At 38.6% G+C, this 27,304-nt stretch overlaps 1 protein-coding gene across 15 annotated transcripts in view; it reads right to left on the bottom strand.

The window, feature by feature from the left end:
• The window catches only part of DMD (dystrophin), a 1,006,777-nt gene that overhangs the window by 550,714 nt on the left and 428,759 nt on the right, over window positions 1-27,304 (bottom strand). For all 15 annotated transcript variants that reach the window (XM_035114386.3, XM_035114388.3, XM_035114384.3 and 12 more), the window contains 11 exons: window positions 25,286-25,441; window positions 23,641-23,811; window positions 21,582-21,764; window positions 20,918-21,052; window positions 19,882-20,031; window positions 16,055-16,216; window positions 12,316-12,426; window positions 10,110-10,283; window positions 9,829-9,984; window positions 6,499-6,669; window positions 422-601 (listed from right to left, as the gene is read on the bottom strand). In XM_035114386.3, coding sequence (XP_034970277.3) covers window positions 422-601; window positions 6,499-6,669; window positions 9,829-9,984; window positions 10,110-10,283; window positions 12,316-12,426; window positions 16,055-16,216; window positions 19,882-20,031; window positions 20,918-21,052; window positions 21,582-21,764; window positions 23,641-23,811; window positions 25,286-25,441 — 1,749 coding nt within the window. The remainder of the gene's footprint in view (window positions 1-421; window positions 602-6,498; window positions 6,670-9,828; window positions 9,985-10,109; window positions 10,284-12,315; window positions 12,427-16,054; window positions 16,217-19,881; window positions 20,032-20,917; window positions 21,053-21,581; window positions 21,765-23,640; window positions 23,812-25,285; window positions 25,442-27,304) is intronic.

Below are 27,304 nucleotides of genomic sequence, written 5' to 3' on the forward strand. Positions count from 1 at the left end.
GGATTAGCCATTTTGCTGCCTAATAAAGGAATTTGTTTACTTCCATTATGCTCTGCCTACAGTGGTACCTTTACTTACGAATTTAATGCATTCTGAACGCACATTCGTAAGTAAAAAAAAAAAGTAAGTCGAATCCCATAGGAATGCATTGGAGAAAAAATTCGTAAGTTGAAGCAACCCTATCTAAAAATTCGTACGTAAAAAAAATCCTATCTAAACCGCATCCAGGATGGCGGATGGAGCTCCGTTCGTAAGTAGAAACATTCATAAGTAGTGTTATTCGTAAGTAGAGGTACCACTGTATTTGTAATTGAAATAGATATTCCAAAGACATTCTAGATCTCCATTGCTCTTCTTGCTTCCCAAACAAGCTATGTAGTGCTATTTCTGGAAACAGAAAGTAACAATATGTAATTCTTACCAGCAACAAGTTAAACCACTCTTCAGCTCGAGAAGTTACTGCAATCCAGTTACTACTCAGAAGGCTGAGTTTATCATTCACTATGCTTTCCTTCCCTTTAAGCACTGTCTTCAGCCCTTCTCCCAAATCAGTAATGTTCTTCAACTGAAGCTGGCGTTTTTCAATTTCTAGCTGGGTTGCCTATGAAAAGCATGTGCATAATGATTAAATAAGGAAGAAGAGTTAGGAAGAACATATTATGAACCAACACTCTTATGTTGCATATTACATTGTTAGAAGCAGAGAGGAAAAGGTCTAGTATATTTCAATATAGACATGCATAATACATCGAAAGTGAAATAAATATGTATCTGCAACGAAAGTCCTTTACTTCCCATCTTATTTTACAACCAACTTCTCAAATTATAAAAGAACCAATGGGGATATCCTGAGGTAAAGTACACCTCCCACTATCCCATTTATTCTACCTGTAAACCCCCTATAACGCTTAGGGTTTAAAGATAAAATGAGAGTAATCTTCCAGCACAAAACGTGGCCAGGTACCTATATAGACTCGGGGCTATAACTAAGACTGTTCCTATGAGTACTCAGATAAGGGTTTCACTTCACTAGAAACTCCCTTACTGTAAAGCTAGCCTCCTTTCTGAGGTAACTTTATTACCATCCAGAACCTGTCTCCTCCTTTAGCCCCCCCCCCCCTTTTCTTGGTGCACTCTCAGCCACAAACTGACAGTTTAAAAGAGCTCGAGACTGCCCTGGGCAGGAAGGAGGATGAAATAAAGCAAGAAACCCTAGGCCTTACTGGAGTAGTACCAGAAGACAAGCCTAAGAATAAGCAATCTCCATCTAAATAATGCTGCGGCATACCATTGCTTTTTCTTCAAGTGTTCACAGAATTGATATTTTGCCTTGCTAAGTTGCCAGGCTCTGTTTGAGAGGTGTTAGTGACATATCTCTTCATAGCTGTCAAGTTCTCCCCTTTTTAAAGGGAAATTCCCTTATGCTGAATAGACTTCCTCGCGAGAAAAGGGAAAACTTAACAGCTATGTATCTCTTAAGCGTGTGTGTATATCTATGTTGAAAAGTACGTTGATAAGCTCTTCAAAATTTGATTTTGTTAAAAATGAGTTATTTATTAGTGTTGACATTAAATTGTCTCAGCCGATTTAATATGGGCTTAAATCCTGCTTTAAAAATAATAATCAAATATTGCAAGCCAGCCAGCCAGCCAGCCAGCCAACAAAAACAACTCCCCTAAACAACTCCCCATTTTATAGTTGGGTAAATCCACAGATTAGCGAGAAAGCTAACAGCAACTGTAATAAATGCCTATCCCTGAAGACTATTTGGGTTGGGAAGATCTGTTGAGCTTGGTCAGACAAGCTCAGGGTCTATACAGCTTCTTTCCCCCCAAAGCTCTTAGGTGTCTGTGAATTTGCTCATTGGTCCCTGGAGTTTCAAAAAAAATTAAGCTCTGGGTGTGTTTATTTGACTCTGTTTGATATAAAATGCATGTCCACGACTTGGAAGGAAAGCAGACTGAAAATAATAACATATTGTGTACATCTGTAGACTTTTTTTTTGAATTATAGAAGAACATATCCAGAAAATAATTCAGTCTGGAATAATCCAAGCATTAGCAGCTAGGTAAATTTGTATTCTGAAGCAGGAAGTTGCAGACTCTCACAACATCACAACATGGCAGTACAAATGTAGCATATCAGAGTGTAGGATTTGAACAGAAAGTTTGAGTTAGTCCCATGCAGCCATAAAGCTTATTGGGTGGTCTTGGGCAATTACCCTAGTCTACCTCATAGGAAATAATGGGTTAATTATCTAACCCATGCTGAATTCATTGGAAGTAGAGTAGAATATACATTTGATTTTTAAAAAAGCACAACCCACTGCATTGCACTACCCTGAATTGCAGCTTGTTTTATACTACTATCATATGTCTGCACTTAAACTGATCACAATCCAGCATGGGATCCATGAACAACTGCATGCATGTGAGCACACAAAAGTTTATTGGTATTTTTTTCCTGCAGCAATCCCTCATGCTGGATTTCCATGTATTTTTCCACACACACCCCAATTTAAGTAGCAGTTAGATTTCTGTTTGGCAGAAGGAACTGTTACAGAAGTGAAAGAGAGAGCCTAGTAAGTCCTAACAAGTATGTGTTATTTCCTGTTCCATTTCTCAGTATAAATGTACTTAGTGTACTCTGCACATTCTAGTCTAATTCTAGATTTCTTTATTACTTCTTTACAAAGCACTGATGAAATCTTCACACTCTTAAACAGGAGGACACTGTTGAACCATGGTAAAACTTCAAAAGAAAAAAACAGTTTCCAACAACAGGGACTAGATGTCTCTATCAGTACTGGCAGCTGGTAAATTAAGCAGTGTTTGTGCTTTCAGCAAGCACACTGGAAATCTGAGTAAAATGATGCAAAAGATAAAATCGTATCAGTCATTGCAGCTACTTTCAACATTCAGAGTAGATGATGAACAGAGAACATAACTTTACACTGCTTAATACTCACATAAGCCTTCTAAAAGATGGTGACTATATATCTTAATAATCACAGATAGGATTGTTGTATAAAGTACTACTGTGTTCCTCTTCCCAAAGGATTATGGCAGTTATTTACTTGAAGCATCTATACTGTTTTTCGTAACAGTAATGAAATATGACAATTTCTAATTTATTTTATTTGTGTCATTGAAAGAAGACAACACTACCAATTGTGTTTGTAGCATAACTCAATATACAATTCAATATTATGATTGCACATGATATTTGTTACCATTTTATAATGTGAGCTAGAATGTAACAGTAATGCACTTCCAGTTCAAATACAGTAACAGGAGCAAATGGCATAGAGGTTTTCTGGAGAGTACCATCTGCTATTCTAAATTTGAGAACGGGCCAATATTTCTTTAACCGAAATATGAGCCCCAAGAGCCTAGAGCAAATTGTTTATGCCAGTCAAGTGTTCTCTAGCTCATCAACACAATATGAAGCACAGTCTTTCAAAGTGACCCCAAGAGAAGAGCAGGCATTTAACTGGGGAAAGAAGTGACAACATGAGCACTGGGAGAAATGTACCGTGCCAAGTGGTTTAAAGAGTCACAACCTTGTCCTGGGAGAAGGTTAAGATCCTTCCTGAAACTCTTCAGTCTAGAGGTTTGAGGGTTTTTTAGAGGTTAGGGCAGGGCACTCTATGCTCATTCCTGAGTCAAGTACTAACCACCTTCCAGATTCATATAATATGATACACCTCTGTCATTAACGTTTTGGTTTAATGGGGTCTTTTCCTTATCACAGGAGTATTCAGGCAGGAGTATTCAGATCAGTTTATCAGGCTTAGGAAAGCCCACTTTTCTGGCCTTAGCAAAGCCTACTCTAACAAAGTTAAGGGTGTCTGATTTAGCCGATTCAATTCCACTGGCTTTGTTAACTTGGACTGTAAGGAAACATTCTCTTGCCATTAGCTTTCTGCTATAATCACTAAATTATCAGCTCCACTCATGAAAATGCAGAAGAGCGGACAGTACTTTGGTAGGCTAGCAGGTACTTTATAGCAAATTAGCACATTTCTCATGTGTGTGAAATTTTAATGAAGTTTTCCTTTCCTTCTTGATTTTCTTAGTAATATAGGCACCACCTTTTGGTTGCAAGGGTGAGAAATAACAAAATCACTCTACTGCATAACTGCTCTAATCAGCAAACCCCGCACACTAATTATAGAACTTCTGGAGTACCAAAGTCAGTGTTTAATTATTAAAGGAATTCAATTAAAGGAAGGTATTACTATGTTAACTGCAGCTGTGGTATACATATCTAATCAGTATACAAAGGTTAGCTTTTATATGTATACAAATGCATATGGGATGGGATCTGCAGTTTGGTAGAAGTATTATTCATGATTAACGAATAATTACTTTGATTTATTTTGGATAAAGTATGTTCAGTGACTATCAAGCTTGTTCTCAATCATTGAAAATCTGAAATTGTTCTGTCCAAAGGGACAGGGACAGAACTTCACTAAAAGCTCCTATTTTGTGGCAGTAAAACCCTGACAAGTATTGCACAGCTTGGAGGTAGAAACAAATGACCAGGGAACCACAAAGTGGCTCTAAATCAGGGGTGTCAAACTCAAATTCATCGGGGGCCGCATCAGCAGTTTGGTCACCCTCAAAGGGCCGGTTGTATCTGTAGGACTATGTGTCCACTCTTTATTATCATAAATTATTGTCACTGCATTCAATTATTACTGTTTTTTGTAATAATGTAAGTAATAACTAGCTCTGAAAGCAGAAACATAGACAGAATAATGGCAAGTAGATATTCAAATGTGCAATTATTGTACAATTTATTGAAAAATGATTTTTGGTAACTGCACTGGGTGGTGGAGGCTCGCTAGGGTTTCATGCAGGACCTTTGCAGAGCTACTAGTACCTGGAGATGCTGGGGTCCTTCTGCATGCAGGACAGCTGTTCTGCCAGTGAGCCACCACCCTTCACCAAAGGGACTGGCTGAGGTTGACTCACTGGAGCTGCTCTCCTGGTTCCAGGGTTAAAGGGCCAGAAGTATAAAGCAGCATCCTATGTTTCTGAGGAGAGGGAGAGGGAGGGGAGGGGAGGGAGGGAGGAAGGGAGGGAGGAAGGAAGGAAGGAAGGAAGGAAGAAAAGAGGCAGTGGGAGGGAGGGAGGGAGGAAGGAAAGAGGGGAGAGAAAGAAGAGTAGGAAATAAGGAAGGGAATAAAGAAGGAAAGAAAAAGAAAGAGGGAGAGAAGAGGGAAAGGGAGAAAGAAGGAAGGAAGTAGAGGGAAAGAAAGAATAAGAATGAGGGAGAGGAAGAAAGATGGGAAGGACGGAAGGAAGAAAGGAAGGAAGGAAGGAAGAAAAGAGGGAGCAGGAGGGAGAGAGGAAGGAAAGAGGTGAGAGAAAGAAGAGTAGGAAAGAAGGAATAAAGAAGGAAAGAAAAAGAAAGAGGGAGAGAAGACAGAGATAAAGAAGGAAGGAAGGAGAGGGAAAGAAAGAATAAGAACGAGAGAGAGGAAGAAAGAAAGGGAAGGGGGGTTGCCGCCTTGATTCAGGGCCAGAAAAGAGCGCGAAGGGACCCGACCCCCCCCCCCCGGCCCCAGCTGTTTGTCGGCGCTTTGTCGGCGCGGCGCTTCAGCAGCAAGGTCCCGCTGCTGGGTCCCGCTGGCTGGGGCGCTCGGCGGGCCACATGATGAGGTCTGGCGGGCCGGATTTGGCCCCCGGGCCTTGTGTTTGACACCCATGCTCTAAATGGACAGAGACTGAATTGAAGCCTCTATTGTGAAAAGTCTATATTACTTTCGTTGCTCTGTGTGATTATACTGAACTAACACTGTTCAGTTCTTTGTTGCAGGAACTTATAATTACCTCTCAGAGTTGATACAGCTACAAGTTTGTAAGAGGAATTAAAGTGAGGAAGGGGTAGGAATATAGACTACTACTCTTCCAGGCAGAACTAGGAAGAACAATGACTACATGAACAGTGATCCTCCTCAATGGAAAATAAGTGCCATATATTCCTTTAGTAGCTAATTAAAAATAAAACACATCCTAATTATTTTTCTAGCATTAGTTCTTTACAATAAAACTGATCTTTGAAATTAAGACAAATATTAGATGGCCTGCTTAAAATGTTAATGAAGAAACTAGCATAAAATGACAAGAGTGCTTTGCAGTCTTTTAATGTCTCAACACTTAGAAGATGCTAATTCACTAACACTGTACTAAGGTCTCCTTTTAAGCCCGGGAAAAAATGGAATCTTTCAAAAAGTTATAGAAAAGGGTATGCGGGGTTATTTTTCTTTTGAATTATTCCTCTCCTCCTTTCTCTTATGAGTATGATGTGGTACCTGATATGTTAAATTTTGGACACTAACTTCTTTTGTCTCAGTGTATCACCAGTATATATCACTAACCGTATATATTGTTTACAACTTTTTTGGGGTGCAGAAGTATTGCTGTGACAGCGAGATAACTCCAGACAAACATATGTGAGTTTACAAGGAAAGAAAATATATATTATTACCTTGCTCCAGGCGACTTCAGCATCTAAATTGATAGGCATGCCTTCTACTGCTGATCTCTTTGTCAGTTCTGAATCTGTCACTGCCAGCCATTCTGTCAGAGCATTCATTTCCTTTCTCAGTTTCCGAGATAATTTCAAACATTTCTCCAGTTCTTGCTTTTTTTCAGTCACCTGCAGAAGGGGGAGGGGGAATGAAGAGCCAAACCTCTAAATGCTTCACCACCCTAAGTGCTACTGAGACGGATGCTCATATTTCTGGCAGTAGTTTTTCTCCTGGTCAAAAGATTCCACCATCAAGTCCCCATGATTGTAGAGGTCATCTACCCTCCGTTTCACATCTACAGTTCCCAGAAATGCTAAATCTTTTTATAGCAAACATATGACAAGAATACACCTCAGAACATTAGCCTTTTTCATTACACTGTAGATTACATTCTTTTGTCAGTACTAGATTGGCATTCTGCTTATAGCAAACCAACTACGTCACACTGAAACAAAAACAGAATGGCTAGATAAATTATAATTTGCAAAGCTAGCTTCAATAAAAGAAACAAAATGAAGATTAAAAGTATGCTTTAACTCGGTGCTCTTTATGCATATTTAAGTACACTGCAGTCATGTTTTATGTCCTTTTAACGCCAACCTTCAGAATTTATTGATTCAATAAAAGTTGTTTTCATCGAGCTCAGCCTGCAACTCCTGTCTCTTGTTCATTTTATTTTTATTTTCTTTAAAGGAATTTTTAAACCACAATATTTAACATCTCTAAGTGATGTGCAAAAATATAGACTTCAGAACAGTATCAAAAAATAGATAGAGCAACAGAAACCTAGTAACAACCAGTTGTCTGAATCCACCTGTGGCGTAAGGAAGAGCTTATCTTGCAGCAGGCACCAAGAATGATGAATCAATGCTGAAGAGAAGCAATCAAAGTAGCAACTCTTCAAACACAATTTGTTATCAGAAATTATAATGAAAATGGCCATTTATTTTTATTTTGCTTTTTGTTATCGTACCCACCTGAATTCTCTTTTAGTTTAACTTCATACTTCATTGTTTTGAAATGAGACAACGGCTTAGTTCCATTTTCATTCCATTCAAAGAAGCTTCCACCCATATAAACTGAATGACAGGTTCATATCACACGCCCAACACCTGTTCTTTTGACCCTTACCCATCACACTTAATAAAAGCTATCCTGGAGGAAGTTACCATGTGGGTCCAGGGAGTCAGGTGCTTCTCAAAAGTCCCTCCTTGCACCTAGAAGTACTTAGTAACTACCAACTAGTTGCAAATCTCCTTTTTTGGGGGGAGGGGGTAAGGTGATTGAGATAGGTTCAAAAGAGTCCTCAGCATTTAACAGATTAAAGCAATGCAAAAAGACAAATGAATAATCGCCTCCCCTTTAGCCTCAGTAGCTTGTTGTTAGCACCCTTGGGAATTTCTGATCCATGGGCGTACGCTTATGACATGGAAAACTGCACTATGTAAATACTTTTGATGCAACTTTCAGTATGTGTTTAACTACTACTGAGCTTATTCCCCCCCCATTCTTTTTCATATATGCATAGTTAATGCAAAAAGCTGTTGATAGTTGAAGTTTAACATTTCCACACTATTTATTAGAGGGGGAAATCTGGTGTCTTTTGCATAGTAGTAGCAATGCAACCTCTTGCATATTTCACTCAGAAGTAAGTTTGCTGGATTCAACGGAGCTCAGTGCTTCATTCAGTATTATATAAGACTGCAGCCACAGTCCATCCTGGTTGTTTTGCTTTTGGGACAAAGGGAACATATGAATTCTAATGGGACTGTTTATTACTAGAAATGAAAATTTTGAAATAGTTAAGAGCATACAAAACTATATACAAGTGGTGCTTCATTGAGTTTAGAGAAATAATGACAGGTGCATATACATATATGCATATATGCATATATGCATATATATATACATATGCATATATATACATATACATACATATATATATATATATATATATATATATATATATATATATATATATATGCTCCCCTCCCCCTATTTCAAGTAGGAGAGTTAGAAGAATTGTATGGTTAGGTGTAAACTATAATGGGTACCGTAATATCACTTTATTTCCCCATTTTCGTTTTACATGTTATAAAAGAAATGTAGGAAATACTGCCATCTTAAGGTCTTTCTTTTTTACACAGTTAACTCCGTTTATCATTTCATCTCACAACAGTTGAACCAAAGTACACATTACATGACTGTTTGTTTGTTTGTTTGTTTGTTTAAAGCAGGATTAGTTTAGAATTTGGTTGGAGGAAGGGCTGATGGTAAAATGCTGTTTTCTTCATTCGTCAATTATCAGGTTGAAATGACCCTGTCCAGGATGCTTTTTCACCTAAGGGAAAACATATACAGGCTCTTCGTATCTTCCCTGTATCGTTCCATTTCAGGGTGATTAGTTTTAGACTAAAAACCTAACAGAGTGAGAAGGATTAAGTAGCCTTATAAATGATGGAGCAGTGAAAATGCACACATTCCCTCTTCCTATGCTTCCTTATACTGTCTTCACGCCTCCAATAACTTTCTCCTATGCAAACCAAAGATTACACACATACTCTACCCATTTTCACTTGTTGTCCCATCCATAAGGCTCTTTTCACTGCCATTAAAATCCTCATTTAAAATGACATATTTCACACTGGCATGTGCTACTTAATTTTGCATTTTCCTATTCTACTCCTGTTTTCTTGACTGTAGGCCGTGGGGGCAAAACCTGCATTTATTTATTTTTTAATAGAAAGTATCAAGTATTTGCAAGTCCTCTTGAAAACCATCATCCTGAATACGAAGGCCAGTCCTCCACATATCTAATTCTACACTTAGAAATGTCACATAATATAAAAAAGAGAATATTGGTTCTCCTATGGGTCAAATATCTTTTTGGAGGATGCATGTTTATCCTATCTTTACACAGTATATAATAAAGCACTGTTATTATCTGTTGTGCTTGACATATATTTCATGTTAAATATGTTCTCCATTTTCTTCCACTTGAATATGAAAAATAAATTTGGACAGAAATTTTTTAAAAAATCTAGCTACCAGTTATGTCAAAGGGATGTAATGAATTTCATATAAGATTCCACCTTAGCTGAAATGATATTGCTTAGTTACATTATTTCAATATATAATTGGGCTGCTCTGAATAGTCGGTTAATAGAATTGTTTCTTACCAAAAAAGGAAAGACAAATAAAATCAAGTTAAGAGAGAAAAATAAAATAAATTACAACAAAATGGATGATATATATTTCGCTTTAGCACTGAAAAGTGTAGAACATACCTTGGCACCCAAATCATTATATTGTAATTTCAAAGCTGTTAGCCTTTCATCCAGTTCTTTTGGGTTCTCCGTTTGCTGTTTTTGCACAATCTGACGCCCAGTTTTTATGACTGTTTCCACTTCAGATTTCACTTCACTAAGAGTTTTATACAATTTCTAGCCAACACAGAAAGGGAAATGTTTAATTTCACTGAAATTACACTGATTTTTTGTGAAATGTCATAGGTGTAGTCAAATAAGATGTCTTACATGTGAACTATTATTGCATTGTAAATACTCACCATACAGTGATCAAGCTGCGATTGCACTGCTTCCTGCTCGACACTCCTCAACTCCAACTTCGGCACTTGCGATTTCACTTCATCTAAAATTATTTTACATTCCTGTAAGCGCTGCTCAAAATTGGCTGGCTTTTGGAACAAGCGAAACTTCAAGAAGACATCTTGTAGCTTTTTCTGAAAATAATATATGTGATGAAAGGAAGAGGGGTACAAAGTATGCAGATTAAGTCATTATGCTAATACAGTCACGGTCATGATTTTATGAAGACTTTTAAAATAAGGGACAGAGCAGTCCATACTGAGGAGAAACTTGGATATTTCCTTTATTTTTCTCCTGAAAGCATGTCTTGGCAGCTTAGCAAGCAATTACACTGTGCCCTCCTGTGTAGTTTCCTTCGGATTGATAGCAAGTTCCCAAGAATTTAAAGAATGCTACTTGCTAGGTCATTTCACACAAATGACCAAATAGGTTGTAATATTGAGTTGCATTTCCTTAGAATATTTAGTCTTCAAGTGTATTATTAGTTTCAGGTCATATTCAGGCAACCCTGTATTGGGAAAATTTTAATATCTAATGTTTTACCATTTTTTATGTGCTGTAAGCCGCCCAGAGTGACTGGGGAAACCCAGCCAGATGGACAGGGTATAAATAAAATTATTATTATTATTATTATTAGGCAACATAAGTTATTTATGCACAGTGTGTGCATTTTGGAAAAAAAGAATCCAATGGTAAGATGCACATGAATAGCATTTTTTTTCTTTTTAACAGGAATCGCCACCCACTGCACTACATTAGAGTAAGCTTGACAGAGCAGATACAAAATAGTAGATATGAGTTATCATCTTTAACCACTGGCAAAAAAATTGAAAAAGTTAATGTAGCTTTCCATAAAAGTATGGTTTTGTTAGTTTTCTTTTTCCCCAAACCTGAAGGTTGGGGTAAAAATAAAAATGCTCATGGTAAATCAGCTGGCTTGCACAAGGTCTGTGAAATGTTTCATACTGTTAAACTTTGGAAGTCCCTCCGATAGGAGACAGTGGTGACCACTAACTGGATATCTTTAAAAGTGAATTGGACTAATTCATGGAGGATAAGGCTACTAATGTGGGACGCAGGTGGCGCTGTGGGTTAAACCACAGAGCCTAGGGCTTGCCGATCAGAAGGTTGGCAGTTTGAATCCCCGCAATGGGGTGAGCTCCCGTTGCTCGGTCCCAGCTCCTGCAGGGTCGAAAGCACCTCAAAGTGCAAGTTGATAAGTAGGTACTGCTCCAGCGGGAAGGTAAACAGCATTTCCATGTGCTGCTCTGGTTCGCCAGAAGCGGCTTAGTCATGCTGGCCACATGACCTGGAAGCTATACGACGGCTCCCTCGGCCAATAATGCGAGATGAGCGCGCAACTCCAGAGTCGTCCGCGACTGGACCTAATGGTCAGGGGTCCCTTTACCTTTACCTTTAAGGTTACTAATGGCCACTAGTCAGAGGCAGTAATGCTTCTGAATACCATTTGCTGGAAAATGTGTGTGTGTGTGTTTGTGTCTTGCTGTTATGCTCAGGTCCTGTTATGCTTGCAGGTTTCCCACAGGCAACTCGTTTGCCACAGTGAAAACAGGGTGATGGACTAGATGAGTCTTATCCAGCAGGATCTTCTTATTTTGGGAATTATTATTTGGAATTATTACGGTATTATAGACAGTAGTTTTTTGAACCTGCTCCTTAAAATTACTGTCCATTTCAAAAAATGTTTGCCATCAGGCGTGCTCTTCAAGCAAACAGTAAGCTTAAAACTCTCTTTGGGTTGCTGATCAGGCCTCACAGCTAAAAAAAAATTCTGACCGAAGCATTTATTTTTGTGGCAGAAGGGTATTTGTGAAGTTGAAAACAACAAGAAGAGGTTTTTCAAAAATGTATGGTTTGCATTAACAAAAGCATCCGTTCTGAATTTCCTGAAACAAGGCACTTCAACCCTACACATTTTTTATATATATGCTGGTTTTTCCTTGGTTTCATTGTAAATCATATAATAATGTTATAAGCTAAGCAAGCAGGACTTTCTTCCTCCCTCCCCCCAAAAAACATCAACCACCACCCTGTGGATAGAAAGTATAGCTGTTTCACAGGTAATCAATGATTGCTTATTTTGTTTTGTGTATTTTAAAGAAGGGATTCAAACTAAGTATGTAAAAGAAAGTCAATTTTACAAACCTGTGCAATATCGATTTGGGAGAATATCCTTTTGGTGGCATCCTTACCCCGGTTCCGTTTTTTCATTTCATCCAAACTAATCTCATGGCTTGTCAACTCTGATTGAATTTTCTGTTTGGCGGAAAAAAAAGATGTGTTTAAAATCAAAGTAGATTATTTTGACAGGGAAATATATAAGATCCAGGCTCTGGAATAAATCATATGAAATTACTAAGATTGTGACACTGTCTTGTGCTCCACTTGGTATACTCTTCTTATTGCTTGAAAATGATAGTAACTTTTATGCCCATTTGGACATAAAACAAAAAAATATAACTTGGTTCCATATTTTGAAGAAAAGAACAATTTAATTGCATTGTAGGTACATAATAAAGGCTTCTTCATCTGTGTTACAATTCTCATCCCTACAAAAATGAAATATAACTATAGAAACAATTAAATGTGAAAAAAATGGGGGTTTATAGTAGAAGAAGTGGTTTTCAAAAAATAGTTTTTTAAAAAAGCACGATAAACACACACCACTCTGAAGCAAGTATATAAAAGGTAAAAATCTCAGTGATTTTTCCAGCAACTATTTCTGTCTGTTATTTCCAATAAGAACCAGCGATTGGTGAAATTGCTCCAATGCAAATTTTAACACCTCATGATAGAGTAGGCTCATAAGAAGAAACCAAGTGTCTTGCACAATACTGACCAATGCAATGCCACACAATACAATTCATATCCTACACACTGAGATGAGCTAATTTAGACCAATTCAAACCAATTTATGTGGAATTTGTTGGAAATGAATATCTGCTAGTGGATGAACTGCTAAACAATTACCAGAGAGAACAGCTATACCAGGAAATATCTGGCAGCTTTCTTTCTCATCAAGATGAATATTAGGGACCATTACTGCAAAATGTGGGAAGAAAATCTGTCAGAAGGTTTTATCTAGACCACATTTTAATCAAATCAGCAATTCTCTCTCTCTCTCTATTCCCTGGAAGTACAAGGCTAAAGCTGGCTATATCTTCTGTCTAAGAACATAAAGTCTGTAATTCCATTAACGTTACAAATAGTAGTTTTGTTAACTGAAAATGAACAGATGTGGTAAAAGCTAGAAACTGTAAGAATTTTGGCTTTTTCCTCATATGCTCATTTACTATACAGGCGATTTTATCCACCAGCAGTTAACATGAATGTGGAGGGGAGTCTGACAAGCACGTGGGGACACTCCCAATCTTGCAGCACACTCTGCCCAGCACTATTTATCGAGATATTTATGGAAGGAGAGGATAGACACACCAAGAAGTTCACATAGAAGACAACAGTCTCTTTTGCATGTCCCTTTCTTCTCCACCTTGATCTTGGGGTGATGGGGCAGGGTAGAGTCAACGGTTTGATTTAAACATGAAGCTGGACATGTAAGAAAAACGTACCCATGCAGTGCTCTATGCGCCTGGTGTCTCATTTAAAACAGGTTGCCTTGCCTGAAGTTGCAGCATTAACACTTTAGAGATCTATTGCCTAGGTGGACACATTCTGGCATACAGACACACAGATAAATTCTTCTTAGTTTTCTACTCAACATGCTTAAAATGGGGTGGGATATAGTGAAATAAAGCCCCTATGTGACTCTTCCTCTGCTTTCACTCTTGTCCATGACCAAAATGGGAAATAGAAGATAAAAGGGGTGGGTGTGGGGTTAGAAAAGTAGAAGGAAGAAAAGTCTCTTCCTTGTACCCTTTTCGGTCAACCCTGGGAGAATATACAGGGTTTGTAATGGAAGGAGAGGGGTGCACACTTCAGGAGGAAGATTTAGCCCATGTGATTGTCAGTTGACAATTCATACTTGGCATTGTATAATAAAGTATTATAAAGTTTCCAATCAGTCAGTTAATCAGATGCATATGAATTATTAGCACATACACATATTTTCATGTATGTTCAAAATAAAATAAAGCTTCTAGAAATTGGACAAGTCTAGCTACTGTGATTAAACACAAGCACATTTGGTTTATCAGAGATGGACAAAACAAGCCCACAAATGATATGGAATAACCCACCCATTAGAATATTTTATGTATGCATAAGGAAAGATGGAAACTATCTAACATGCTACAGAGAAGAGGAGACAGAGAAGAACTTTTTTATTGCTATTGTGGCTGTGATGCATTTACAAAATGTGGTCACAAATAGAAAGAGAATTAACAAAATTTGACATTATGCTTCAGGGGGGAAGGACACAATCATATTGAAAATGGTTCACCAGTTACTGTATATAAAGTTAATTGATTAAAAAAAATATTAGAGGAGGGTCCAGGTAGAGCACATGCATTACAGGCAAAAAGGTGGTAAAGATGGTTGTATTGCCAGTCAGTGCAGACAATGTTGAGCTGTATGCCAATGTAATACCTGCAGTTTTCAAGGGATTTGAAGTGGTTTCATGTGGCTGGTTTTATTTCCCCTACCCAATTTATTATTTTGTTTCTTCAGATAAACTGAAAGGTACTTTTTAAGTAATAAAGGAAGACAAATATTGTATTTTACAATGACTGCACTTCAAACCAAAGCCACTAGGTGAATATGATGTCCAATCAGGAAACAACAGAACTCATTGTCAACATAAATCTTTAGCAAAAGAAACTGAATTAACCCTAATCAATAGCATAGTGGTTATGGAGCCCAAAAAATATTAGAGACTTGTTCAAATGATCATTGATGCATCCTTAGGAGATTATTTTTATTTTTTAGTGAAGAATATAGTTGTTTGAGGAAAATAACTGCTGCATTAAATGCAGACTGATCTTATAGCATACCTGCCTTCCCACTCAAAAATGGGATTGAGCTAGAATCATATTTATTAACTTTGACACATCTGTTTATCAAAGTCCTTGTAAGACTTCCTTGAAAATCACAAATTATGTTTTGCAGAACAATCATTGATGTCTGAAAGCCACCATTTTAACATAAGGGAAGGGTTTTTTAAATTCAAAATATAAACTGTGCATTCATCTTAAAATTCTTCTTAAATATTCAACCCAATTCTGTGTTTCATTTTGGCTAATGTATCCTTCCTTACAAATACAATTAATGAAAGTTACGCACTTCAAATATGTTCTTAAAATGTGAAGCAAATATTGACAGACACAAAGCTAAGGAAGGAAGGATGTGGCAATATTTTTTATTTCATTTTTTATGAGATTATGGCTCCAATCCTATACAGTACAGTTTCCTGGGAGTAAATCCCACTGAATTCAATGGGGCTTACTTCTGAGTAGACTATATGGGATTGTACAAGCATGTAACTATCCAGTATCAATGATTGCATAACTCATTAACTATTTATGGGATATCTAATCTGCTTTACTAAGATTTTAACTAAAAGTAGTAAAGATGATGAGTCATTTATGGCATGATAAAAATAGCACTATAGGGAGTTACAGTATTCATGTTGTTGCTTCAAGGTTACAGCACAACCTTTACAAACATTTAATGAGTTTATATTAGTGTCATAAAATAAATCTAAAAACATGAATTTGCTGTAAAATAAAGGTGACCTTTTAAATATTATATTACTATGCACATCTGTATTCCAGTAAGAAGTTTTGCAAGAAATGGGTTGCAAATGAGGCTTCCTAACCCCAGCTGCTGAAAATTCTAGAAATCATCTAGAATGGAAAAAGCCAACCAAATTAAAGGAATCATACTGACCACTTTAATGATAAAGCTATTTAAAGTCCACAGGACTCACCTGTGCTTCTTGAGGTACTTGTGCTGCATCAATTCTGTCCGCAATATAACCAGTTAACTGTCGATCAATGAAAGCAAGAGACTCTTGAATTAGCTGAAGGGTTTTGTCAATCTCTTGTGCAGAGTGGATACTTTGTTCAAGAACCTTTTGTCTCCTCACAGCCTGAAAATTAAAGGAAAAAGAGTATTAGCCATTCAATTTTTCTTTAATGCTGTTAAAAACACACAGGTTTTAGTACAAATTGGAATTTCATACTGATACACAACCACCTTTTTGTAAGATAAATTTCGCCTTTTTTTGCCAGCCATTTTGTTTTTTGTTTTAAATAAGTAACCACAAAACTCAAAATCCCCCAAAATCCTCTAAATAACCAAATCAAAGTGAGGAATTCTATAGTGAGTAGAAGACTGCAAAACTAAGTCCTGCCATTAGATAGTTTTGTTCATTCTGAAGCCTCGGGCGGCTCCTGATCTCATTAATATATGTCAGGAGATTTCCTTTGGTCAGAACAAAGTTGCCGTCATCATAGTCCACTTACAGATAATCCACTGCAACAAGTGAGAGGGATGAAAGTGCTGTTTATAAAAGAAACTCTCACATAGGATATAAATAGTTTCTTAGAGCCTGGATTAAATGGTAGTACTCCCAGGAATGATTAGAACGCTTAAGTTTTGTCTTGACTCTTTATGGTTCACTCCTCACCTTATTACAAAAACTGGGGAAAGCAAGAGTCAGACTGTTCCTATTACTACTATAGCAAGTCACATTACTTTAAGCCTGCCCTATGGCATTAGCGGAACCCTGCAATATGGTTACTAAGACCATCTTTGGTTTTACATTTCCCTTTGCCCCTCTTTTCATACTTAATAGTTTAAGATGATGACACATGAGATTTTCAGCTTAGTTCTTCACCTTCTTTCATATTCTGCCTTCTCATAATTTAGTTTTATCTGCATTGACTCTGCATTATTCATTCTTTTAATAGGCTATAAACCTAACATTTCTATTCACTCAATAAACCTGGAGGTCAAGTCACACTACACATTAGAGTTACCAGTTATATTTCCAAGGCCATATCAAGTGTAACCTTGAGGTCAAGGACTCGAAAGTAATGTTATGAAAAAAAACACTATTTTATAAAAGCATTCACCAACAGGGAACAGAACAGCTGGACGGCTTTTGTCATTTCTTTTCCTGTGATGGTTCATAATGGAATGTAGTGAATATGTCTTACTCACATAGCAACAAATTGCTGTGCGCGTTGTAAAACAAACATGGATTTGGGTGGTGATGGTGTTGTGAAAGCTCACTTTTATATCTTTCTTATATCCTGGGACACAGGACAGGATTACCTCAGCCACTTCAAATGTTCTGTCATACATGCACACTGTATACGGTACTAATAATGCTTTAAAAAAACCCATCTAGTTCCTTTGTAATCGTCCAATCGTCAATAAACCACAGAAAAAGGATAAATGACTCAATGAAAATATATATATATCATTTTACATAATAATGAGGGTGTTTTTCAAAGGGAGAATATTTAATTACCAGTGTTTTTGATTCCTCCTGCCAGCTTTATCCACAATGAGGCAACACACTGGTCACAGAAGCATGCAGCAGTCCTACAAGTGTCAGGAGCTGGCCAACTCCTTTGTTAATGCTAATTAACACAGAGAGTGATCATGTGGATTGTTGGCTGGAATCAGAAAGGAGCGCCTTTGGGGGTAAGAATTGTGATGAGGGTTTATCAATGTCCTGTGTTATGCTAATTGATTATTAGGAGGGTTATGTGGAACTGGAGGGACTTGGATGTTCAGAAAGAAGGGGAAAGATTATTAAACTAAACGTGGTGCTTCGGCCCTTGGGAATTTGATGTTCTCATCTAAGCCAATGCCTGAAAATTTTAAATCTTTATCTTTCCACATTTGCTGTCTTTGAGGACAGCCTCCTTACATTCCAACCCCCACCCACTGAACATAACAACTCGCAGTTCAGGTTGTCAAAGAACTATTGCATGATGGCTTCCTGTGCAAACAGGTTGGTTGGGCAGAAAATGGGTATAAAACACTTTCTATCCCATGCTTTCTTTGTTTCCCCTTTTCTGCTATCCCCTTGTTTGCTGTTGCCCACCTGTACAGCAGTGCTGTGTGCAGCCAATATTTCCTTGGGCAGGGAGGGCAATGAAGGTCAGTTAGCAGGTATATGGAAATGCTAGCTAAGAAAGCATTATTTTTTCTTAGTCCATGCTGATTCTGTACTCCAAGTATTCTTAAACTGATTTATTTTATTAGACATCTTATACTGCATTGGGTTTTAGGATTCCTCTTTTGTTTTTGTTTTTTATTCCAGATAAATTTTGCTACCTTCTAGTGTGAGGTTCACAAGGGAAAATACTTTGTTTTTCCACTTGTTTTCATGTTAATGTTCCATTTCTTTTGTTTTCTATTTATTGAATTTATTTCCATTTATTTAATTTAACTTACAGACTTTTCAAGAAATATTCATCCCAACACAAAGCAATGTACACACACACACACACACACACACACACACACACACACACACAACAAACAAACAGTAATTACTACTCAGATAGACCATCTTGCCAAAGCCACCTCCCCCCCTTACTTCTCACCAAAACTGCATTGCCCCTTCCCATAAATTAACCATACCAAAAACAAACACAGCACTATTTATACATCACAGATTGAGTCTTCAAGGCCCATTTAAATTATATTAAGTCCTATGGGGCAGAGTTGGCATGCCTGTGCGGCAGGGTGCAGCGCCCACCTTAAGGAGGCAGAAGTGCAAGAGGCAGAGCTCTGTCCTCCCACTGCTTCGGCTGCCAGCTGAAGGCCTTCCCTCTCACAGACAAGAGGAAGGCATTCCAGCATGTGACACTGCAACTTGTCTTACCTGTCCCCAAGCAACGAAGTGAACGCCCCAGTGGCAGAAATGGTGGCAGGGGTGGGAGTTGGAGGTAAAGTAAAGGTAAAGGGACCCCTGACCATTAGGTCCAGTCATGACCGACTCTGGGGTTGCGGCGCTCATCTCACGTTATTGGCCAAGGGAGCCGGCGTATAGCTTCCAGGTCATGTGACCAGCATGAGAAAGCCGCTTCTGGCGAACCAGAGCAGCACACTGAAACACCGTGTACCTTCCCGCTGTAGTGGTACCTATTTATCTACTTGCACTTTGACGTGCTTTCAAACTGCTAGGTTGGCAGGAGCAGGGACTGAGCAACGAGAGCTCACCTCATTGCGGGGATTCGAACCGCAGACCTTCTGATCAGCAAGCCCTAGGCTCAGTGGTTTAACCCACAGCGCCACCCGTGTTCCTGGGGTTGGAGGTAGGATGTGGCAATTCCCGTTTCAGCACAGGTGCCGAAATGGGACCAACCACCCCTGCCACTGGGGATACATCAGGTTTACATCTAAGCTATGCTCCACTTCCATCGTGAAATGGGACTGCCAAACTTAAAGGAACTGACCATTTACTCTTAAACCGGAAAGTGTCTTTCTTGCCTACTCTGAGAGCTTTGGAGTACATGTATGTAGATTTCCTAGAAAAATTGATACCAGGTAGACCCTCTTATGCACATATAAAAAGACACAAAACACATATACAGAGAGCTGCATCTGTTAATCGGCCCCTTCCAAAGCTGTCACAACTTTTGCTGGTTTCTTCTTGCGTCAATGCTGTTGTCCCCATCTTTACAACACAGTATATTTTATAAGACAGATAACTTTACCTTTCAGCTCTCCTGTTAAACACAGTGTTTAAGAGAAAAGTATGGGTGAAGGAAATTGTTTCATAAAATGTACCTCTTGCTGTAGCTCTTCCCACCGAGTATTGAACTTCTCCAGTTTTTCATTGATCAGTTCATCCAGAACTCCACCATCAGTTAAGGTCTGTGCCAACTCACGAATCTGATTGCGGTTATCTTCTGGGTGTTGCATTAATGTTTCCAGAGACTGAAACATCCATAAACTGTATTATTTGTTTTTGCCATTCCCCTTACACCAAACAAAGGAGCCTTCAAAGCTCTTGTTAAAATAAAAGAAGCAATAAACCTTACATTTCCGTTAAAATAGAAGAGTATTTATGAGAAAAATAAAGCTCATCACTGCAACACTTTTTGACACAAATTATCTGAAATGTGACTAGGCAAACATTAACAAAGGCTTAGATGCCATATCAACATAATAGTGTGGCTATAATGTATGCTACCTTGTTGAATTGACCGTCAACACAACCAACCAAATTAGGTAACTAGAAACTACTGAATTTGTGTTGTTTTTTAAACAAGAATTGTCAATGTTTTTTTAATAACTGGAGTGATTCTGGGACCTTTGAAAAATACTTTTTAAGGCTTTTATTAAAACCTCTGTCAGACACCTCTGCAGCAAAACAAGGGAAATGTGATAAATGGATCTAATTGTAGAGTACAAAAACCTGCAATCCTACCCAAGATTGCTTGGGATTAATTGCCATTGGATTTACTTATATAGAGATGTGGATGTCTGTATAAGTCACAGGCACCAGACATAGCAGATAAGTTTATAGAGCATTTGAATTAAAAATATTTGTTTTTGTTCAGAAGTCTACATTATTCTTTTTGACAGCTCCAATTCCACTATAAGAATGCTGTTGCCTCTCTGAACCCTGTGTGTTCATATCTTCCTTTAGTACATAGCAATGATAATAATAACTGAAAATCTAATGGAACACAATTCATGGAAAATATACATATGGGTGAACAGATCACAGCACACATTGAAGAATATTATGCTTTGATTTAACATAGAAACTTTTTATTGGAAAGGTCTTTGTGTTCCTAACCAGAACGTCAGTACTTACATCTAGTGCTTCTGAGATCTCTTCTGTGCCTTCTTGAATATTTTCTGTTGCCCTGAGTTTTGATTCTATCTCATTCAACCATTTGTTTTCAACATCCAAGTACAACAATAATTCACGCCAACATGCCCATACCTCCTGATGAAGAGTTTTAAAAAAGAAATGAATTTTAATACAAAAATGCTTGAAAATGTTTTTTTTTTAATTCTGCAAACAAAAAGACCTATAATTTATGCTGTTTTACCACGACATGTGTTATTGGGTTAACTATATAAATGCCACAAATAAGTAAATAAATTCAGGTCATTTCAAAATTCTATATTAAAGTAGAAAGAACAAAATAATGGTGTTTTTTTAATTGCACCATGAAGTTATGGGGATATATTTAATAATCCTAGGAAAGTGGCATAATTTTTAGGATATATTTTAATCCACTTAGCAATAAACAAAAAAAATGTAACACAATTCTGATTAAAATAAACATGGAAACCATGCTGGTTGGGGGAGATGAGAATAGCAGTCTAAAACAGCTGGAGGGCACCAGATTGCAGTAGGCTATATTAAAAACTTAAGAGGGCAAACATTGATTCACGACACCTGTCCATTAGCTGCTATCTTTTCTGTTACACTTTGGAGTGGTCTAATGTTACCAGGAGAAAAAACTGACCTCCAACGTTTTGCACTTCCCATTTAGCCTGCTGCAGAGTCGCTGGTAATTCCTAGTTAGAACATCAAGTTCCTTTTTTAAGGCCTCGTGAGCTGCAGGTGGAGCCCTTGCTATAAAATTGTTCACCGACTCTGTGAGAAGCCTCACTTTCACATCTTTCTGTGTTGCCTCTTCTTTTGCTCTCTGAAAATACATAAATGTATAATAATCCATTATGATACCTGAAAATAAAGCAGTGAATACTAGGATAAAAACACTGCATTGTTTGAAAAGAACGTAATTCGTAATATAATTTTGCCTGATTTTCCATGCCACAAAGCAGTAGCTAAAAAGATGAGCGATCAGCTCAGTAGCCCCTCCGCTCAAATTTCACTGCTCCATATTCATGTTGTAGAGCAGACATAGGCAAACTCAGCCCTCCAGATGTTTTGGGACTACAACTCCCATCATCCCTGACCACTGGTCCTGTTAGCTAGGGATGATGGGAGTTGTAGTCCCAAAACATCTGGAGGGCCGAGCTTGCCTGTTGCAGAGGCTCATATTTTCAAGGAAAGCATTATGTCCCCCTCCACTTCCTCTTCCTCCCCACCTATTCAAGATCTGGCATGCTCCTTTTCTCGCTGTCCTCATTATTTGGTAGTGGCTACTGCTCTGGGGTTAATCAGCCCAAGGCCTGGTTGAAGAGCATAGCTGCCAAGTTTTCCCTTTTCTTGCGAGGAAGCCTATTTAGCATAAGGGAAAATCCCTTAAAATAAGGGATAACTTGGCAGCTATGTTGAAGAGAAATGTTTCTGCCTGGTGCCTAAAGGTGTATAATGAAGGCACTAGCCAAACCTTCCTGAGGAGAGCATCCTACAAACATGGAGCCACTGCAGAAAAGGCCTGTTCTTGTGTTCTCAGGCGTAATTGATCTGGGGTGTATAGTTTTGAGTTTTCATTCCTTTTTGCTGTCTTAAGTACATACCATGCACACACTGTGTGCATCTTTCTGTGTCCTTACCTCAGCTACATAGCAGTCTCTCCTTGTTATGGGTGCCCGAATCTTTACAAGGCAACTTGTAGTGCTGCTGCACTGACCCCGTGTAAAACTTGTAGGAAATATTGCAAAATACAGTGCTATTCTTCTTATTACAGCTATTGCTGTCCTTGCTTCTGGTTTAGAGTTAAAGAACTGAACCAGGAAACAAGTCCCCACATTGCCAATATCTAAAATGGCACTAAATGAGGGTGCAAAACAGCTCTGGCTGTACTATTGCCAATATGCATTAATACCATATCAGATAAAACTGAGAAAACCCACAATATAGTAAAGGAATGAAATGAATCTATATTCAATGGGAACATTTTCCTAAGTAACATCTCTAATTTATAGGGGTACAGGGCCGGCTCTTCGTAGCCCCCCGTTGGCGCGGGGCTGGTAAGCTGGGCGCCGCGCGGCTACCAATTGCGCCCTGCGAGGGAGGGGCGGGCGGCGGAGCGATCTCCGCCCCTCAGCACCAGGGCGCGCGATCTGCTCAAGACGGCCCTGTAGGGGTAAGTTAGTGTAGCAGGGACTTGTCACCTGTTCTATATGTTGTGGGAAAGCAAAATGAAAGCACAAATTGTTGCTGAATGCAACCTTCTTATTCCCATTTATGAGTGCTTCCAATTTCTGAATTCCATCTGGGAGAAGTTGCATTCAGAGGAATAACAGCCCAAGAATTATATACCATCTGATGCAATTATCATAAAAAAAGAATGAAAACATATGAGAACAGGTGCAGAATTTGATGTGGGTACCCACAAACAATAAGGACGTATACAAATGCAACACTAAATCCAATTAAGCATGGGGGAGGGGAACTTATAGAAATGCAATTCTTTGATGAGTCAAAAAACTTATAACAGATGCTAAATTGAAGTGAAATTACTTTAAACCACCTATTCACTTCAAATTTAATAGTTCTCAAGTGAAGCTCAAATAGCCAGCTCTTTCAAATGAACAAACAGATTGTGTGTAACAATAACTTCAAGAAGAAGATCAGATAGAAATTAAACAAGTCACTTTGTATTTTGTTACCTTCAGTTCCTCAACAGCTTTCTGTAATTCATCTGGTGTTTTATATTCAAAATCTCTCTCAAGGTACTCTTCTTCTGCTTGTGTAATCCACTCATGCATCTCTGATAAATCCTTTCGAAGACTCACAGTCTTATCCAAACCACTTTTCAGCGCCGCCTTCTTAGCATAGGCCTTAAAGAAAACAACATGGTTTCTTCTTGTAAACACTAGTTCAGACATTAATTGAATATTAAAGTAAATGCCTAGCACAACAAGATTCAATTTTGAGGAAGAGAGATTTTAAAGAAGGGTTGAATCTAGACTTCCCCACTTGTGAATGAAGGGGCTCCTTTTGTTCATTGGGGAAATGTGGATCCAGATAGACTACTGCTGGAGAAAAGGGGGAGGGAGAGGTAATTTCCACTAATTTTTCCTCCAGCCTCCACACCACCTCTCATTTTGTTTTTGAGGCTCCCCCAACCTCCAGTGCAGATTTGATTAATATCCCCTCTCCTCCTAACACTGGAAGCATCAAGTTTGAAATGTACTCGGAGTCGAGAGTGAATTTCATGCTCTTTATTCAGCTCATAGTCATCAAGGAGAAGAGGAGAAGAAGAATGGCTCTTTTCCCAAAACCATCTGCTTATATACATTATTTACACAATGGGCCTTGCGTGATTGGCTACTTCAGGGCTACACCTGTGGGCCAATTATATTGTGGATTGACTTCTGCCTGCAGCCTGATTGGCTGCTCCTACAGGCCAATCAGGTAGCAGATTCGCTTCTGCCAGCCGCCTGATTGGCTGCTCCAGCCGGCCAATCAGGTTGCGGATTCACTTCCACCTGGAGTTGGATTGGGTAGCTCCCGCTGATTCTGAATCCTATTGTTCTAGGATTCAGCTCAGTACATAACAAAGTTAATGGGGTTCTGCTCTTGGAGTCAACCCAAAATCTTGTTTCCCAAATGGTGCCAAGAGATGCCAAGAAGTTGACAAGTAGGCAAAGTATTACTGTAAGAAAAATGTGATATGGTAAGTAATCCAAAATGAAGTTCACTCTTTCTTCTTTCTACTTAAATTTTCTCTTTCTAATTTAATAATATAAGATCCTACAGCATTCTGTCTTGAAAAATGACACGGTGAAAATTTCATTACGTTTGCCTTTTTTCAGTACAATTGCTTTTCTGCTCTCTGTGTCTTAACTTGTGGCATTTGAAGTTTGTAACAGACAGAAGCTTGTTACTGACAGATGTTATAATGTGGTTCTGAGTGGTTTAACTCAGAATCAAAATGCTGCTATATCGCTCCTTATTTTTTTGATAGGAATGCTACAAAATATTTTGAGTAAAGCAAAAGCCAATGAAGATAAAACTATTTATGAGGTGTCATACCTTGCTGGATTTTATTTATTTGCTGCAGCTTATGTCAAGCTCTCTGTTTGCAATTATAATAGATTATATTATTGTCAGACTTTAGCACTTAAATCTATCTTTCCCGCGTGCATTTTGACGTGGTAGATAAATTTACTAAGATAGAAGGTTAATTAGTGTGAACCACAAATGTCTGGCTCCACCTCTCACATTCAGTAGTTATGCACAGAGCAGGGGAAATTATGTCAAAGAGGAATTAAATTAAAAGAGGACCATGCATAGCAAGAGATGGAATACCTGTTGGCAAATGTGATCCCACTGAGCGTTAAGTTCTTTTAGTTCAGCTTGTATCTTCAAAGAAAACTCTGGCTCTGCTTCATTCTTCATTTTCTTCCCAATCTCATTAACACTATTCAAACTGGGCTGGATTGTCTGGATATCATTTACTAGAGCCTAAAGGATGAAAACAAAATGATAAACATTGCATTACAACCCTCCAAAATATATAGGTATTCAATTAAATAAATTTAAACTAAATTTAATTCTTCTTGGTAATATTCTAAACAATATTGTGATCTGTTGCTCCACACATGCAGCAAGCATGCCAACTATAGTTTCCTAGGGAATTATGGTACTAGCCAATACTGTATCTTAAATCAACTTCAAACTGCGCTAAGTCAAAATATAACTCTCCAAATTAAGCTGCTGTCTCTGTTTTCTTGATCAATTTGCAACCACTTGTCAAGACTATAAGAAATCTTGCTGTGACACAATAGGCCTTTTAAAAAATATGCAGTCCCACCCACCCACATCTGTAAGGACTCTTGAAATGTATAGGATGCAACTGATGAAGAGCAGAAGGTGAAGAACAGCAACTAGGGGCCTTGACAGTTTTATTTGTTGCAGAAGAAATCCCCCGGGGACTAGACTATGCAATCAGAGCATGAGGTGACAAGTGACAGACATGCCGGATTGTGGTCAGTCCAGAACCCGAGCAAGTATATAACAAAAGGAATACAAATATATATTACATATGCTCACATTTAATAAATGCTGTAGCAGGACACTAGCGTAGATAGGGGGGGCAGGGTGCAACCACTTACTGCAGGGGCAGCACTTACCATGGTGCCTGCCGTGTGCCTGAGCCACACATCTCTCTTGGGAGTGATGCAGCAGTTCAGACACTTGCAGGCATTGTGCTGCCTGAAAAGGAGGCATGGGGCTCATGTCCGCCCGCCACCTCAGCTACCCTGTAGCTGAGGGAGTGGTGGCAGGTGGAATCCTGCAGGCATGGCGCTGCCCAAAAATACTGTGTGGGGCCCTCGTCCACCTGTCGCCTCCCCCTCAACTGGAGGGTGGCTGAGGAGGCAGCGGCAGGTGGACGTGAGACCCATGCCGCCTTTTTGGATAACGTGGTACCTGCAACTGAGGGGGAGGCAGGGGACTTCATGCAGGCTCTGGTGCCACACAGTGGTTCCTGCCCCGGCTCGCCTTGCCCTGTGGGTGGCTCACCCCACCCCCTGGGCGGCCTTACGGCTAGCTACACCGCTGACACAAAATATAAATTAACTTGCTAACAGAATAATCTCCCTCGCAGGGAAATCCAGAATACTAGCAGAAACTGTCTTTTGACAGAAAAACAAAAGTATTTTTGTCTATCAAACTCAGCATAGCACACAGTTTTATGAATGTAAAACTGGGAAACTGAACTTGAACAATTTACTTCTTGTAAATTTTATTTCCCTAGAAAAACAGTATTTACTTTGGCAAAAAGAGGAGAGATTATTTAGTATAATTTGAACAGATAAACAGAAATTTTAAAAAAGTTGAATTTTTTTTATTGCTTTCTCTTATTGTAATGGTGAAATGCTGAAGGCCTGGCAGAACAAAATGTAATTTATTAAGGGCTTCAAAGAGGGCCTGGTAAACATTTCACTCTGCAACTGACTTCTCTCAATTAAGGTCTCTTACAAACAGAAGTTTTTGTCTGTGAAAAGGGGAAATGCCAAGTCAACTCATCTGTATTACAGTTACTATGAATAGTTCCCCCCCCCAGTAGTCTAAATACTGGTGTTAGCTTCGGAAATCCTGAGCTCTGGTTCGCCAGAAGCAGCTTTATTGTTGCTGTATCCCAATCGATACCAATACCCAATCGAGTATTAAAACAATGGTGTATTGTTTTAATACTCTATTGAGAGCCGTCCAGAGTGGCTGGGGAGACTCAGCCAGATGGGCGGGGTACAAATAATAAATTATTATTATATTAGTCATGCTGGCTCCCTTGGCCAATAAAATGAGATGAGCGCCGCAACCCCA

The sequence above is a fragment of the Zootoca vivipara genome, chromosome 4 (genome assembly GCF_965207765.1).
Source record: "Zootoca vivipara chromosome 4, rZooViv2.hap1.1, whole genome shotgun sequence".
NCBI lineage: Eukaryota > Metazoa > Chordata > Lepidosauria > Squamata > Lacertidae > Zootoca > Zootoca vivipara.